The sequence below is a fragment of the Melospiza melodia genome, chromosome 24 (assembly GCF_035770615.1).
Source record: "Melospiza melodia melodia isolate bMelMel2 chromosome 24, bMelMel2.pri, whole genome shotgun sequence".
NCBI classification, from domain to species: domain Eukaryota; kingdom Metazoa; phylum Chordata; class Aves; order Passeriformes; family Passerellidae; genus Melospiza; species Melospiza melodia.
The window spans coordinates 3,213,948-3,230,382 of record NC_086217.1 but is presented as its reverse complement, the minus strand read 5'-3'; the positions used below and the strand labels follow the sequence as shown (position 1 = coordinate 3,230,382).

The window sequence follows — 16,435 nt, the reverse complement described above, 5'->3', positions numbered from 1 at the left end:
ACCTGCTCCACACAGGTCACACATGCTCAAGCCCAACTCTGTGCTGAGCTCCTGCTGCTGGGTCAGATCCAGCCTGGCCAAACCTTCCCCATGAGCACCTGCAGCCTTTGAGCAGTGCTTTGACTCTCTCCCTCTCCTCCTCAGCCACCCTGGAACCGTGCACTCGGCCAAGAACATCTTGGAAGACATCAGCAACATGTTCGACGACCTGGCTGACCAGCTGGACGCAATGCTGGACTGAGGCTTGCTCCCTCCTTCCCCTCCCCGCCCCGGCTGCTCCAGCAGTGCCCCTCGAAATGGGGGAAGAGTGGATCCAGCACCGAGCGGTGCCTGCAGCTCTCTCCAGCCGCCTCCCTCCCCACACTTCGCACTGAGGCTGGGAACAAAGCTGCCCTCCTTGCCCACCCTTGGCTCTGTGTCACATGTGGCAGCGTGGCCTTGGGCCGGTTTCTGAGGGGGTCAGGCATTTCCCACCAGACTGGCAGCAGGAGGAGAGCCCAGAGGGGCTGCACATGCAGTGCTGGAGGCCACGGAGAAGCCCTTGCTCCCTTGCACAGAGCCGAGGAGCCTCCACAAGGGACCTTTCTCTTTCCCTACTGCATTGTCAGAGTCCTGCGTCTTATTATTTATCCCCTGCCAACAAAGTGTCACAGGAGAGACCTCCCCGGGCCGCCGCCAGGGAGCTGGCGATTCACTGTGCAGCCGCAGCCCCGGCCAGGCCTGACAGCAGCTAAAAGAAGACAGGGCTTGTTGCAATTTGGCAGCTTGCAGAGCGAGAAGGAACCTTTCTGCTTTATTTGCCGCTTTTCCAAACGCGTCAGCATCGGCAGCGTGGAATCCAAGTGGATGGAAATCCCTCCAGTGGGACCCACAGACCCCTCGAGATGGGGCTGGCACAGCCTGCAGAGCAGCGGATGCTCTGCCATGGCCACGCTGGATGTGTGAGCCTTCCTGCCCCTTCCCAGAGTGATGAGGATGGTAATGGCAGTGCCAAAAACCTGGGAATTTGGGCCAGTCCGTCTGGATCATGCTGCTCAGTGGAGTTTGCCCTCTGCCAACACAGTGCCTACGCAAACCCCCACCCTGGTCCTTCCAGAGCGCAGCAGCAGCAGCACGATTAACGCTTTTAAATTCTTTTCTCCCCTCCCTTATCCCTTTTTTTTGGGAGAAAACAGTCCCTTTTCGCAGTGCCCCTCCCTGCAGGGAGCTGCTGGCACAGACCCCGCCGTGAGCATTGTTCTACAGTAGCAGCGCTCGGGACGCGATCCTTCCTTCCCCGCGGGGGAGCTGACCCCGCATGCACCGGGAATTGGGCTCGGGAGCCCGCGGAGCTCTCTGCAGCCGGGCGGGAGCAGCGGCTGCATCGCTCCCAGACAGATTTCTCTCGCAGGATCTGCTCACTAGTGCATGGCTAAATATGTCCAAGAGCCCCGAACTTGGCTCGCGCTCGGCATGCCAAGCAAATGAAAGCATCAGAGCACCAGAAGGGAACCGAAGATTGTGCTGAAGTGCCATTTGCTACAAAAATTCCAAACAAAGGGAAAGAAAATTCCATGCATTTCCCTTTTCTTTAAAAAAAAAAAAAATCACCAATGCAAATCCAAACCAGAGAGGGAGAAGGAGGCTGAGAAGGCAGCTGCTTCCCAATCCTGTTGGGAGTTCGCAGCTGGACTGAACTGTTTGCATCCCTTGTGCTGTTGGATGGAAGGGGGGCAAAGCCCACCTGAGCATTCCTGAGGGTCTCTGCTCCTGAGGGCAGCTATGCCAGGCAAGAGGTGCCAGCCTGGTTTCTGGGCTGAAAAGCAAAGACAATAAGCCCTGAAAAAACCTAAAATCCCGTTGTTGTCTGGGACTTGAGGTCAGTGTGAGGCAGGTAAGACACTTCTTCTGTCCCACACTGAGTGCATCCACTGCCTGTGTCTGAGTGCCACATTATGGACATGATGATTTCAAATAGCTATGACCCGTGGCACTTTATAAAGAGGTTCACAGAAACCTTTTAAAACTGATTTTTACTCTCACGAGCCAACTTGGAACAAGCCCAGTTGGTTTTTTTTTTTTCCAATGTTGATAAACTGTAAATGTTTTTTTTTTTAAAGCCAATGTATATATTTTAAATGTGATTTATTCTATATATTTACTAACCAGAACTGCAAGTCTTGGGTCAGGGATAAGAGGACACTGGGGTGGAGCTGCCGCTGTCTGAGCCACCTGAGGGCAGCACAACGCTGCTCTCATTGTCAATAAGGGAACTAAACATTTGATTTTGCAGAAGAATGCCTATTTTTTGAGCTCTAGATCTCTATTTTGAAGCTACTGTATGGTGTGTAAGTTATGTACACTGCACTGGGACTAACTGACCCCAGCTGCACCTGCTCCGTGCAGCGAGACAGTGAGGGGAAAAAATAGCCCATGTAATCACCAGACTGACAACAGATTTTAAACCATCTGCTCTGTTTGTGTTAATCATGTGTTTTGTTTTCCACTAACATCCATTAAGACTAAATTCTATTAAACAGTGGGGCATGTTTTACCCTTTTTATAGTTTTGCCTAGTTGTTTGCTTTGTGTGAAATGGGACAAACTTGTCTCCTGCTGTGTAAAGTCCATTGAAGATCAGCTTTATCCTGTCCCCTGAGTGCTCCAGGTTCCTCAGATATTCTGCCCTGGTGAGTCCCAGTCATGCCCAGTGGGGTTAATGTCCAGTGTGAGTCTCACTATCACGACAGTAACATGGTGACAGTTGTGGTGTCCCAGTGCCCAGCTCTGCCCATGTGCCAGGCAGAGCATTCCTCTCTCCTCCTGCCTGCTCAGAGTGTGGCCACTGTCACCCCAGTGCCTTTTCCAGCTGCCCCCAACCTCTCACCCACCCAGAGGGATTCACACTGTGCCTCCAGCCTCGACTGAAGCAGTGCCTGCCATCCAGGAAACCAAACTTTGTAGGAAGAGGCTTTCAGAGATGGACAGATTTGCCCAAAGCTGAGCAGAAACTGGGAAAAAGGCCAGAACTGGATCCCAGCAGCATCAAGCTCTCAGGCTGTGTCCCTAAAACAGGAAAATCACACCCTGTGACCCCAGCAGCCACAGACATTTTTACCTCCTTCCTTTGCTGGGTGCAAACTCGTTCCCAACTCTTGGGTGTGTTATCCAAGACAATCATTTATTGCCATTCATATACTGGATGCTTGTGGGTCTGGGTTTGTTTCTTTTTTTTTTTTTCCTTTTTTATACAATTTACAAGTTTTAATACAAATGAAATATTTTTACATACATCCCAAAAAATTTAATATAAAATATACAGCATTTAAAAACATCTTGATGTAGGAAATTTCCTTCTGAAGCCATGCACTCTGACCATTAGACACTTCAATGGCTGAGGGAAGGGTGGCACTGGCAAGACCATCCTAAAGGCTCCATTCATACACTTTAGCTCCCTCCAATCTAGCTGGGGAAGGAGGATGCAGGAAAATAAACATTTGTGGTCACCCAGAGGAGGAAATCTTGAAGGTGCCTTCTCTAGAGGAAGGTGTGGCCAGCAGGAAGCCCTGGAATCTGCTGCTTTTCAACACCCACAGCAGTTCATGGCACAGGACAAGAGCTGAGGTGTGGGTGGGGGCACAGCTGGGACAGCAGTGAGCAGCTCTGTGCTGCTCTGACTCCAGCTCAGCTTGGCCACAGAGATCATACCCCACTTGTGATCCCACCCTGGCACAGGGAAGGAAAGCTGACTTCTCAGGGGCCAGGTGTCACAGAGCTGGAGCTGGCATTCAGTGAATTGAGGCTGAGAAAGGTGCAGCTTGTTCTCCCTGAGCCCTGCAGGTGCCAGGGCAGTGAGGGCACAGTCCAGCCTGGCTGGCAAAGGTGGGCAGACCCTGCTGTGGTGCAGGGCAGGAGCCCTGTGAGCCCTGTGCTTCCCCAGGGCGCTGCTGCCTCCCTGTGCTGTGCCATCCTGCCAGCATGGCATCTCTACATCCACCCCCCGCTGCAGGAACCGGCTCCAGGGCTTGGAACAGCCCCAGCTGCCCCTCCAGCACCCTCAGTGTGTCCCCAGAGCTCAGGGCTTGGCTGTACCCAGCTCTGCTCCTCTGCCAGCCCCACAGCAGGGTGAGGGTATTGCTTAGAGACACTCAGCCACGTCTGTGCTCTCTGGTTATGCTGAAAAGTGAGGAAGACAAGGTGGAGCAGCAGGGCAGAGCTTGGGGGTTCCAGCCAGCTCCCTGCCTGCCCACGAGGGATCAGCTGCCACTTGTTCATCTCAGGTACCAAAGAGGAAGTAACAGCCAAATACTGTAGTGTTAAATGTTGGGGCCAAAACCAGGGCCAGGATTTACCAGCTTTAGTCAGTGTTTAGAATTAGAGTCAGTGTCTCCATGACCTGCAAATATTGTGGGAGCCAAGCCTGTGTGCTCCTGTGTGGCCCTTGGCTGTCAGCCCACAGCAGGACCAGTGCTCCCAGTACAGATGGGGTCTGGTCAGAGCTCAGGAGCTTGTGTGCTGCACTGGGGCAGATCAGGGTTTGGCAGAGCCCTCAGGGGAGGGTCCCTCCAGGCAAACGAAGAGACCTCCAGAAAAACACTGAGCAGATGTTGCCCAGGGAGGCTGTGGCTGCCCCATCCCTGGAACTGTTAAAGGTCAGGTTGGACAGGGCTTGGAGCACCCTGGGATAGAGGAAGGTGTCCCTGCCCATGGCAGGGTGCCCGTGGCAGGGGGTGGAACAAGATAAAGCTTTAAGGCCCCTTCCAACCCAAAGCATTCTGTGGTTCTGTGTGAAGGCATCAGCACAGAGGGGAGAGACTTCCCAGCACTATCACAGACAGACATGATTGGGCGGGGTTCCCTGTGCCTTGGGGAGCCAGAACTGGATGCAGCACAATCCAGGGACTGGGAAAGGAGCCATTCACCAGCTCTGTATTAGTCACAACTGCAAGTAGCAGATATCCTGCCTGGAAAGACATGCCCTCCCCCTAAGGCAGGACAGTCAGGGCTCAGGCTTTATCTCGAGCTGTGCTTGTCTCAAGCAGGCACATTACTGAAGCAGAACAGCAGCTTGGATCACAAACAGGAGAACGGCTACAAAACCTCTCTGGGGGCTGTTAAAGAACATAAAAGCTGGTTCAAGAGGGCTGCAGGAAGCTGAGCCACGCTGGCTCCCCGCAGGCAGGCAGAGCTGCCCTCCCTCGGCACCGATCACAGGCGGCTTTGCCCAAAGCCCTGCCTCATCCCGCTTCCACACAGCCAGCACACGGCTGTGACAGCGACACTAGAGGGCAGGGCTGGCCTGCTCCCAGTGTCCCCTCGGGAATGAGAGCTCCCAGCACTCGGGACTGCAACAGGGGTGGCTCCTTTGCCCCGCACACAGCGCAGGGAGGCGGGAGGGCATGCACAGGCACGCACACACGGAGAACAGGCTGAAGTAGAAAACCAAAACGGGATTCAATAGAGATCTCCTGCTTCAGCAGCCCTACTGGTCCCAGATTCTCCTGCCAGGCCCAGGAAACCCATCTGCTCACAAAGAGGAGAGGAGCCACTTCATTTTAGCATCGCCATGATACTAACAAATACCTCCAGTAATAAATAAATAAAGGAAGAGCAGCCTGAACAGGCACCAGAGCTTGCAGGTTCCTGTGAGGGTACCTGGTAGGCTGGGAGGGGGCTGCATACCTGTGGGGGGATCCCTGCCTGGGCCCTGGGAAGGTGCAGGTGTAGTTTTGCCAGGAGGCTGTCTGGTTTGCATGTGTGATGGAAAATTCCCTGAGCCTTTGGTGCAGCCACTCTCCCAGTGGCTGTTTGGCCCTGGCTCCAGGGAACTTGAGCTGGGTGCTTTTAAAATGGCGAATTCATCCCCAACTTGGTTTCAAACTGCAACTTCTGCCTCTTTTGGTAACGGACACGGACCCTGGGGAAGAAGAAAGAAGACAGTCAGTATGCAGAGGGGTGAAAGGTAAAACTGTTCCACTGCCATTCCTGAGCTGCTAGCCCTAAGAAGCAGGGAAGCCCCTGGCCTGAGCCCTGTGGTAGCCTGGAAGGGGAATCAAATCCAGAGAGCAGCCCATGGTGTCAGTCCTACCCCATGCAGCTGAATCCCATCTCCAGGAACACCAGACACAGCACAGAAAGGTCCAGAAACCCTTTGCAGGAACTGAGATGGTGTCTCCATCCCCATCAGGGTTCCCTGTAATCCCTGCTTTTCCTCCCCAGCCCATTTCCTGAATCAATGTTCATCAGTGTTGACTCCAGCCCTGGCTGCTCCCTGTGCTGGGAAGAACAGCCAGTCACTGCCTGCTACTCATTCTTGGCTTCAGCCACTTCCCGTGCAAACCAGTGCCACAGTCCAGGCTCTGTGTGAAGGCACACTTCCTCTGCTGTGATTCAATGCCTCTCTGTCCTCATGGGACAAGATGGAGCAAGCAGCCCTCCCCAGTTCCACACTGGTGTTGGATAGACCTTGGCTGTCTCCCTCCCTTTGGTCTGAGATAAGGAAATTTTGTTCTCCCTTCCTGCTCCCAATCACTGCCACTGCCCTTCTGTGACCCTCCTTCCTCCCCTGTGCTTCCTCCCTGGGAGGTGGAGCGTGGGCCTGCACACAACAGCCAGGTGATTTACACAATGCAGTCAGCTTTTCCTTTCTGTTCCCCACCCTGTTCCCTGGGCATCATTATTTTTTGCAGCTCAAGGCCAGGCTGGAGGGAGGCTTCAGCTCTTTCTCCCCATCCTCCCTACAACCCCCATACCTGATTTCATGCAGCTTGACAATCTCATTGATGATAACCACAAGGACCAAGGAAAGAAAACCCAGGAGCCACGCGACCGGAGAGATGGAGACGTGGCTAAAGGTCAAAGAAGAGTTGAGGTTTTCCCAGAGTTTCAGGTCCAGCACAGTCTGTGCCACTTGCCCCAGCACTCTAAAATTAAGAACAGACACAGCAAATCTCAGCAGACCTGACAAGATTCCCAGGATCTGCAGATCAGGGTTCAGGCCCAGATGAAATCCCCACACCAGAGACCCTTCACCAGTTCAGCAGTGGAGATCAAATGCCATGTACTTGATTCTCCTCAGCACCAGGAAACTGGTGCTGGAGTGGGGCTGGGATCCTGGAGCCCTTCCCAGGGGCTGTGGGTACTCACACAACAGCCACAGTGAGCGTCCACCAGCGGTTGGACAGGGGGCTCTTCTTCCACAGGGGCTTGGTGCGATGCACGTGGGTGATGGATATGAACACTGCAGACAAAAGGGGATTATCCAGCATCACACACAGGTACAGCACTTCACAAGGTACATCAACACCTGCTGCTTCTAAGGGATATGGGGCTCATGTCCCTGGAACCAGCTGACCATTTGGGGTTCCTTCAGAGCAGGCTCCTCACAGCAATTCCAAGCCCCTGGAATGCGCTGGGGCAGTGCAGTTGTACTGCACACCATTGCTCACTGGTTCACAGCCTGGGAGCTGAAACTGAGCAGGCAAAGGCCCAGCTCTGGGGAGTGGCACAGGGGTCAGTGTGCCCTTGTTCCAGGGCTGCAACAGAGGAAAGCTCCAGCCCAGAGGGAGATGTAGCCAGAGACCCAGGGCTGTCTGTACAGGACCCAGCATTGGCTCAGCTGCCAGGCAAAGCACCCCTGCCTTGCCTTAGTGGTCAGAGGGACACAAAAGCACAGCAACCCACTCTCCCCAAAGATGGAGATCCAATCAGGAAGCATTTCTGCTGCACTGGACACCTGCACATGTCAACACACAGTGCTCTGCCTGGGGCATAAGGGACAGGGAACTGAGACCCTTCAGGACCCACCCTGCCAGGCAATGGGTGCAGGTGATGAGGGTCAGCCAGGAGCTGGCCCCACACCCCTCCAGAGGGTTTAAAAAGGCTTCCAGCTCTCAAACAGTCACAGCTGCATCAGTCCCCTTTGTGGGAAGGCAGTGGGGTATTTCACAGAACAGCCACAGGGATATAAACATTTTTGAAGGAGGGAATATTTTTGGAGAGCTTCACGTGCTGGTACTAATTTTCCAGAAGGCAAAAGGGATGAGACTGGACAGAACCAGTGCTTCACCAGACTGGTAGGAAGCAGAATCAGTTCTGAGGGTGTTGTCTTCAATCTGCCAGGGTAATGTTTAGTGAGACAGAGGGATCTGTGCTGTGAGGCCACTGCAGTGTCTGCCTCTATCAGGGAGTTTGTGCTCTGGCATAGGGGGCAAAGAAAGAAACAGAGGATGCAAGCTTTCCTCCAGAGCAGAGAATGGGGTTCTGGACTTACCTGTGTGCAAAACAATCAGGCCAGCTGTGAGCTTCTGGGCTACCAGGAGAGCATTGGAAAATGTCCCAAACCAATCAGGAGCACCATAAGCATTGCTAGTGAATGAGAGGACACAGGAGAGTCACCAGTGGGCACTTAACTGACCTGTTCCCACCAGGGCCACGTCCTCCTTCAACAGCTGAGGAATCTGTGGGTGAGCTCAGGCTGTCCTGGTGGTGACAAGGAGGTGACAGGGGCAATGATGTAGCTGTCAAGGCTACAGCCCTGGTGGGTCATGGAAGAGGCTGAAGCTTGTTAGAGGACTGGAAAGGGCAGGAGCAGTGGGGATGTGTGCCAGGCCCAGTTCCTCACCTGTGCAGCATGATGGAGGAGCAGGCTGTGAGGTTGAGGCTGGTTGTGTTCACCCCTTTGCAGGACTCGTGCAGGGTGAACCCGAAGCAGATGAGGCAGGAGCAGATGGTCAGGCTGAACTTCAGCAGGAAGCAGAGCAGGAAGTAGTGCTGAGTCTGGAAAAGGGAAAGGAAGGAGGATGACATGGGCATGTCACTGGTACAACCTCCTCCCCATGACCATCAGTGGCTGCAAAAGACAAGCTGTAGTACAGAAGAGATGCTGCCCTGAGGATCTCCCTCAGGCATGCTGGAACAGGAAATTCCCTCCCTGGCTCCTGCCAGGGATCAATTCACTGAGCAAGCTAGGAAGCAGTGTCACAAACACATTTTATGAAAAATTCTTTCCTTAGGGTTTTTGATCCTGAAAAGCCAAGAGGCCTCAGAAACAAAATCTAAACAATGATTATCTGCTGCTGTGGAATGCAACAGGTGGATCTGTGATTGGTCCATGTTGATTGTCTCTAATTAATGGCCAATCACAGCCCAGCTGTCTCTGACGGACACAAGCTTTTGTTATTTATTCCATTCTCTCCTTTCCTTGCAAGCCTTCTGATGAAATCCTTTCTTCTATTCTTTTAGTATAGTTTTAATATAATATATATCTGTATATTACATTAAAACTATATTATATATATATTATTTATATATCTATTATATAGTTATATATAATATAGTTATATATAATATATATTATATTATATTATATTATATTATATTATATTATATTATATTATATTATATTATATTATATTATATTATATTATATTATATTATATTATATTATATTATATTATATTATATTATATTATATTATATTATATTATATTATATTATATTATATTATATTATATTATATTACCAGCCTTCTAAAACATGGAGTCAGACCCTGGTCTCTTCCCTCATCCTGGAACCCCTGTGAACACCCCCACAGCACAAGGCCTCAGCTATGGCCTCCCACCAACACTGGGACAAAACTGAAGAGAAAAATATGTGGACAATTTAAATCTGAGGGACCACCTACCTTCTTGGGAATGGAAGTCAAGTTTTTTCCTGTTGCCATGGTCATGATGGAGCTGTGGGGAGGCTTGCCCAGGAGCGAGATACTGGAGAAAGGTAAGTTAAGTGTCTCAGTAATGTGTTCAGGCACCAGAGGTATTATGCTTTTATCTAACATTTGAACCCAAATAACCTACTCAGACTGCTTGAAGCATTGGCACTTATCTTTACATATGCTGTAAAAGGTGTTATTCATGGCAGGTACAGACAGAGAGAGAAGTCAGGAAAAAACCACCTGCGGTACCTTGGCCTCTACCCGACACCCCAGACTTTCCATCACACCAGGCAGGGGTGAACACAGCAGGACACAAATGCTCCTGTCACTGTTTCCAAGCACTTTGTCAAAGCAGGTGCCTGGGATAATCCCTGCACCCTTCTCAGCATGCTGTGGGTGAAGTCAGCTTTCTCTCAGCATGGACACACTGAGGTTGAGGGAGGGCTCTGTGCATCCTGGGGGGAGTGGGAGGAGATTCCACCTGACAGACTCACCTGAGCAGAGGGTAGCAGAAACAGGAGAGCCACACGATGTCTGTGGTACTGAGGATGGGGGGCAGCTGCACCAGGCAGGAGAGGAACTGGACAGAAACAACCCAGAGTGAAGAGCATGAGCAGTGCTAGGACAGACTTGTCACCCAAAATGCTGCTGCCTTCCCTCAAACACTGGGGTGAACTGGTAACTGGGCTGCCACTGCACAGCCCCTCCATAAGTTCCTGTGGCAGGAGCTGCAGGGGATGCTTTTCTCCAGGGAAAAGGGATTTGAAGGTAAATGTATGAGGATCAGGGAGAAGGGGCAGCACAGGCTGAGATCACCAAGCCTCCATCTGTGACTTCCCCACACACACTGTGCAAACCTGACTGAAGGCCCCGTTCCTCCCTCGAGGCTGCCCCACTGCAGCGAGCCATATCCATGTGAGCCCTCCTGTCCTCTGAGCTAAACACTGTCCCCAGCCAGGCCAGGACTCACCTGAATGACAACCAAGGTCAGCTGGCACTGCAGCAGGAAGAGGAAACACTTGCGGATGCCGTAGGTTGCATGCCTGGCCTGGAAGGAAGCAGAAGCCCTCAGAGCCCTGCTGGGAGCAGCTCCAGCCAGGAGCAGTCACTGCAGGCAGGGACAGGACATGTGGCCTGCAGGGGAAGTGGGAGGGGACAGCATCTGGACACACTGAAAGCAAAGAGGGAAGGTCTCCTGCCCACATGGAGAGGTTCTGAAGGAAAGGCAGGATTTAGCCAAGGGGTAAGTTTGTTTAAACTCCCGGCTTTTTTGGGGCTTTGCTTCTCCTTAACACTGCATTGTTGCCTGGCTAGGGATCTCTGCAAGATTATACTTCATCCAGATGAACAATATTCATGTTCTGTTGCCATAAGGCACCATTTCCAATCCATTCCCTACACCTTGGACCAGGAGGGCCAGGCAGGAAGATTCTCCCTCTTGTGCTTCCTGGACAAAGGCCAGGAGTGTCACCCTGTTCTTCTAAGTTCTTCTCAGTCTTCTGATGTTTACATTTTTGTAAGGGAATTTCTCACACACTTTTCATGTAAATAATGATTGTTTTGAATTCCTTTCTGTAGGAGGAGAAATTTGATGGACTGTTGGTTTGACAAGTATGTCTAGAGAGGTGGCAACTTCATCCTCCAATCTATGGTCACTTTTGACAGTCTATAAATACTGGAGTTCAGAAATAAACTATGCTCCTTTGACCTTGGACATTCCAGCTTGTGTGTGTCGTTCATTTTGTGTCCTATTGTGACACAGGGGACACAAGCCAAGCTCCTGCTGGCAGCACTGTGGGCACCTGGAGCACAATGCCAGTGTGAGCTCCTGGCTCTGGGGATTGCCGGGCTCACCTGCTCTATGAGCCTGATGATGCTGGTGCTCTCCTCCTGGCGGAAGGACATGGAGCAGGGCAGGCTGTTGAGCTGCCCTGAGAGCTGCAGAGGGGTCAGCTCCTCAGAGCCATTGCTCAGGGTGGTGCTGGTGGCATAGCCAAAGGTCTCCCAGGAGCAGCGGGATGGGTAGAGAGGGTCCAGGGCTATACTGCAAGGACAACACAGGGCTTGGTGAAAGGCCTCATCCCAGCAAGGAAACTGTCTCACTGCAGGCCAGCTTGGAAGGTCACTCTGTGCTGTGCCATGCTCTGTATACTTTGCTCAGGTAGAGAAGCCTGAGCTAGAACATGAAATTAGGACCAAACTCCCTAGAGTTCATTTACTCACAGAGAAATAATGAACATATTTGGGTTTGTGGCACAAGGTCAACAAATTGGCTGATCCATGGGGTACTTTCACTCTTTCACCCAGTGGAAAGGATCTGTAATGGCAGTTGGGGCACAACAGTCCAGCATGTAAGAGACTTTCTTCCTTTAGGACATGGAAATACCTCTGTGTGTCAAGGGCCTTAAACAGACACCCCCATCCAATCCCCCCAAATCTCCCTCTTGTAGACAAAATGGACAGAGCAATTGGGGTGTGACCCATGGCTGGGTACTTGCTACGATGGAGGCAAAGGCAGCTGGAGAAGGAACAGAGCCTGCCCCACCTGATGTCACTCTGCAGGAAGAGGCAGCTGTTCCGAAGGTTGGCAGAGCTGCCCAGGCAGCAGGTCACCTCCCCATACTCCTGCATGATCTTGATCATCTCACACATGGCTGCAGAGGGACAGAAGGAGCAATAGTGCGTTATGTCATTACGCACACAGAAATGCAGTGTTTCACACTCTTTCCAATCTGGATAACAAACAGATCCTTTAAAACTGCCCCATCTGATACCCATCACTGTGTACATTGAGATCCACAGTCAAAGCACACAATCAGAAAGTTAATTTACTGCAGAGCAGGTGCTCTATCTACCTGCCACTGCAGGAATTCTCTGTGGTTCACAGAACTATGACCCAGAGGTTTGCATCTCCAGCACACCTCTTTCAGACCAGAGCTGTAGCCTGGGTGCATAATACAGCTTCAGCATCAAATGCTCTTGTTAGGAAACAGCAGAAATGAAATAAACCTAAATAATTCAAACTGAAAATAAATACAGTGTTTCAAACTCAGCAGCACATGACTAGTGTTGCTGCAAGTCTAAAGGAAGGGAGGGAATGTAACAAACCACTCCAAAGGCAGTGCCACTTGTAGCCATACTCAGAGCCAGCCCCTGTTCCTGCACTCCCACCACCACCACCTCCACCCTTTATCAATGTTTATTGACATCCCTGGGGCCTCTTAATCAAAGCTGCTGTTTGATTTGATTTTAGTTCTGTAGCTCCACGCACAGTGCTCTGTGTATACATGGACTTTCCAGAATGCTCCAGGCAAAACCCCCCAAACCTCCCCTCTGCAGACTCCCTTGTAAACACCTTCAATAAATGCCTGCTGCACAAAGACTGCAGCACTGAGGGGTTGGGTCAAGAGGGGAGCTGCCACTTCTGCCAGAGAGAGGAAATTTGGGCACTAAGAGTGAAGACAGACTGGACTGTGATTGACATGCTGGAAACTGTGACCAGAGGTACTGAAATGGCAAATCATAATGATGCTCCACACTCACTGGAGATTTGGCAGTTATTTGCCAGTTGAGCACTCAGCCCCTTTCTTTAAGTAATACCTCAGAGAGAGAGAGAGAGATTTTGTCCTTTCTGTTTCCTGCAATCAAAAACTGCAAAGCAGCAGAAGGTGTTAACAACAGCAACTGCCAGGGGAACATTCTTCTGGGAAGTGATTTCCAAGTTATAGAAGAGTTGTGAGCAGAGATCAAATTCTCCTGGTACACTGATAACACTTATTTAATGAAAGGCAGTAGCATTTTGGATGTTTGCTTTTGTGTCTCTTATGAATGCAAATTGAAAGGGTTCTCAGCCCAATTCAGCAGCTGGACAACAGCTGCACTAAAATTCAGTTAACACCTGGCTCTCCACAGGTAGCAACAGAGGGTAATTAATATCAACAAGTCCTTCTAAATTTCTGGAATGTATCCCCTTCCCTTCCATGTCTACACTTGGATGGGCCAGACCAAGGAGCTGGGGAAGGAATTTATGGACAGGAGTAAGAAAGGGCACTCTGTTGGGATTTTAGCTGACTAGAGACTGGAAAAGTACAAGGCCGTGGCTAATTCCAAGTCCTGCACCTGGAAGATAGCGTGTCCTAGGGCCTAGCTGTAGTATGATAACAAATAGTGAAAGAGACATGAGAAAAGAGAGATGTAATCCTTAAAGAATAGAAAAGAACTAGTGTTGTGGTGTGGCCAATGGATGGTGTAAATTGCAGAATATTCATGAGCTCATTACTTGCTGTATAAGTGTCTGATGCTCTCCTCAACAAACAGAACTTGCTGATGACTCACACTGAGCCCCGAGTTTTCCCTGCACCCAACAAATGGCTCATCCCCAACAAAAGCTCATTCTGCAACAGCACTCACTCTCTGGGGTGCAGTCTGTGAACAGGGGCACCAGCAAAGGCACGTTGTCAATGTTCTGGAGGTGAGGTCTCACCTGGTGGATCCCCCGGGGGAGTTTGGCCTGAAAAAGAGAAAGGACAGATAAAGCAGGGGTGTGAGAGAGAGGCATTCCAGAAGGAACTGCTGAAATGAGAATGATGATTCCTAGAATTATGTAACTTCAAGATCAGATACAAAATCATGTTCCAGCAGATAGAACTGGCTTTCCCAAGGCACTGCCTGAAGTTTTCTGATAAAGTTCTACACTGATCTGCCAAGCTGCCTGTGCTTGCCCTCAGGGTTTTTAAGGTCAGTGTGACAAACCTGTGCTCAAGGATTCCTGAGGACTTTTTACTGTGTGGAGAATCTAGTCAGACACATCTGCTGTCTTCTAGCAACTGCATCTATTTCAACTGCAGCCACATCAGCCTGCAGCAAGGCAAGAAGGGTTCTTGCCTTCTAAAACCAGGCCTAAGGGATTTTTTTGATCTGTATCTCTGATATTCCTGTAATCTCTGCTGAGCACGTGAGGTCTTTCTGAAGCAGGAAGGGCTTGTCTCACACTCTGACCACTGGGCAGCACCAGTCTGTGGCTCACAGCTGGAGGAGAGAGTGTTTCTTCTGTCTGCATGGAAAGTGGGGATGTTCCCACTCCCTGCCCAGCCCAGGAGACCCAGGGGAACTGAGACCCAGCTCTCAAGGTTACCCCATATTTGCTAACCTCCATTCCTAAACTCCTAAGCAAAGAGCTGTTCAGCAAAAGTAGCTAACTGAGAGAATCCCAAATTTCCCAGGCTCTAGATACCCTGCTGGAAGAGAGTGAGAGAAATCAGGGGTCCCAATGGAAACCAATCTCCTGTGAAAAGGAATTTCCTCTGGGAGTACTGAGGTGACACTCCTGCCCATGACAACAGCAGAAGGTGCACAGGGAGAGGGGCCCTCACCCTGTTGCAGTCCTCCAGGAAGCTGGGGATATCACTGTCTGTTGGCTGGAAGCTGATGAGATCCGAGTGCCCTTCCTCCTCCATCAGCAGAAGCCCCTCCACATCATCTCGGGAAACTGGAGCAGAGAGAAGCAGCATAAACAACAACCCCAAACCTGCCTGTGCCACCCACCCACGTGGGACATGCACGTGGCACTGCAGAAGCCAGGAAACGTGAAGCCTGATTTTCTGGGTTAGCAACACTCAGATCTCCCACTCAGTCATACAAAATGCAGTATTTTTAGATGACTAATCTGTTCAGAGGTAGATATGTGAGCCTAGTCTCTGCTCTTTTGAGACATGATACTTTATCTGTTCTGCTGTCCTTCAGGGGAAGAGAATAAAGAAATCCCAGCTGAAGTAAGGAAAAAAAGGAGTAATGGACAGGCAAGTGACCTTCAGTGGTTTGACCAGGGCCCCAGCAAGAACCAGAAGCACTCATGAACACATAAATTCATGGCAGCTGGTGCATAGAAGGATGTCTGTTTCCAAAAACTTGGTACTGGCTGGCTAGAAAGATTATAAATGTAAAGTGATGTCGCTTACACACATGCACCTGAGGCCCATCCAGTTTTGTGCTCAAATCTCCTACAGATCAAGTGTCTGGTGTGGACACAGGAACCTATGAATGGGTTTAGAAGAAGCACCCAGGAAACAGAGGGCATTCAGAGTGGCCAAGGCACAGTTCTCACCCTGATGGAGGTCATCGTGCAGGGAGCCAGCATGGCTGGGGCTGGATGGGGGGATCTCTGAGCCAGGCACATCACCATTGGGTGTTAAGGATATGTGACAATTCCAGCCAGTCTCCAGACCCATTTTCTCAGCAAACACCTGTGGGTGAGGAGACAAAGGGTTTTAGAGTGGCTGCCCAGGCCAGAGCACTGCAGACTGATGCCATACTGAGCACAGGTTCCTTCTGGACTCATTAGTGGGCTGAATCAGATTAACCTTACATTACACTGGAGCTAAACTCTCCAGACAGACAAGCAGGGGCCATGCAAGGTCAGGGGGTTCAGCAAAGACAGCTTACCTTGCTTTTGAGCTCATCTTCCAGGGAGAAGTAGACAAAACGAATGCAGGCATTGACCAGTCCATCAATGAGGCGGACAATGTCAAGGCGGGCCTGATACTGAGATGAGACCATTCCCATGAAGATCTGTCCACTCAGAGCCTGGATACAGTCTTCCTTCTCCATCACTTCCCCAATCCCTTCTTCAGGCATGCAATCCCATTGAGACATGGGGGCCATGTGAGCATCAGACAAAGGCCACGTGGTGGGGAGGCCACCAAGGTGACACCAAGGACATGGTATCCAGACACAGAAATGTGCA

General features: G+C 50.8%; 2 protein-coding genes across 7 annotated transcripts in view; one reads left to right on the top strand and one right to left on the bottom strand.

Annotated features, from left to right (window-relative positions):
- Window positions 1-2,544, top strand: part of CASKIN2 (CASK interacting protein 2) — a 31,134-nt gene extending 28,590 nt beyond the window's left edge. For all 4 annotated transcript variants that reach the window (XM_063176107.1, XM_063176108.1, XM_063176104.1 and 1 more), the window contains one exon: window positions 145-2,544. In XM_063176107.1, the coding sequence (XP_063032177.1) occupies window positions 145-241 (97 nt within the window). In that variant the 3' untranslated portion in view covers window positions 242-2,544. The remainder of the gene's footprint in view (window positions 1-144) is intronic.
- Window positions 2,545-3,257: 713 nt separating this feature from the next.
- The window catches only part of TMEM94 (transmembrane protein 94), a 52,754-nt gene continuing 39,576 nt past the window's right edge, over window positions 3,258-16,435 (bottom strand). For all 3 annotated transcript variants that reach the window (XM_063176110.1, XM_063176109.1, XM_063176111.1), the window contains 14 exons: window positions 16,135-16,316; window positions 15,797-15,935; window positions 15,066-15,181; window positions 14,104-14,203; window positions 12,239-12,347; window positions 11,548-11,737; window positions 10,664-10,741; window positions 10,188-10,273; window positions 9,664-9,745; window positions 8,602-8,756; window positions 8,251-8,345; window positions 7,125-7,218; window positions 6,731-6,901; window positions 3,258-5,895 (listed from right to left, as the gene is read on the bottom strand). In XM_063176110.1, coding sequence (XP_063032180.1) covers window positions 5,823-5,895; window positions 6,731-6,901; window positions 7,125-7,218; window positions 8,251-8,345; window positions 8,602-8,756; window positions 9,664-9,745; window positions 10,188-10,273; window positions 10,664-10,741; window positions 11,548-11,737; window positions 12,239-12,347; window positions 14,104-14,203; window positions 15,066-15,181; window positions 15,797-15,935; window positions 16,135-16,316 — 1,670 coding nt within the window. In that variant the 3' untranslated portion in view covers window positions 3,258-5,822. The remainder of the gene's footprint in view (window positions 5,896-6,730; window positions 6,902-7,124; window positions 7,219-8,250; window positions 8,346-8,601; window positions 8,757-9,663; window positions 9,746-10,187; window positions 10,274-10,663; window positions 10,742-11,547; window positions 11,738-12,238; window positions 12,348-14,103; window positions 14,204-15,065; window positions 15,182-15,796; window positions 15,936-16,134; window positions 16,317-16,435) is intronic.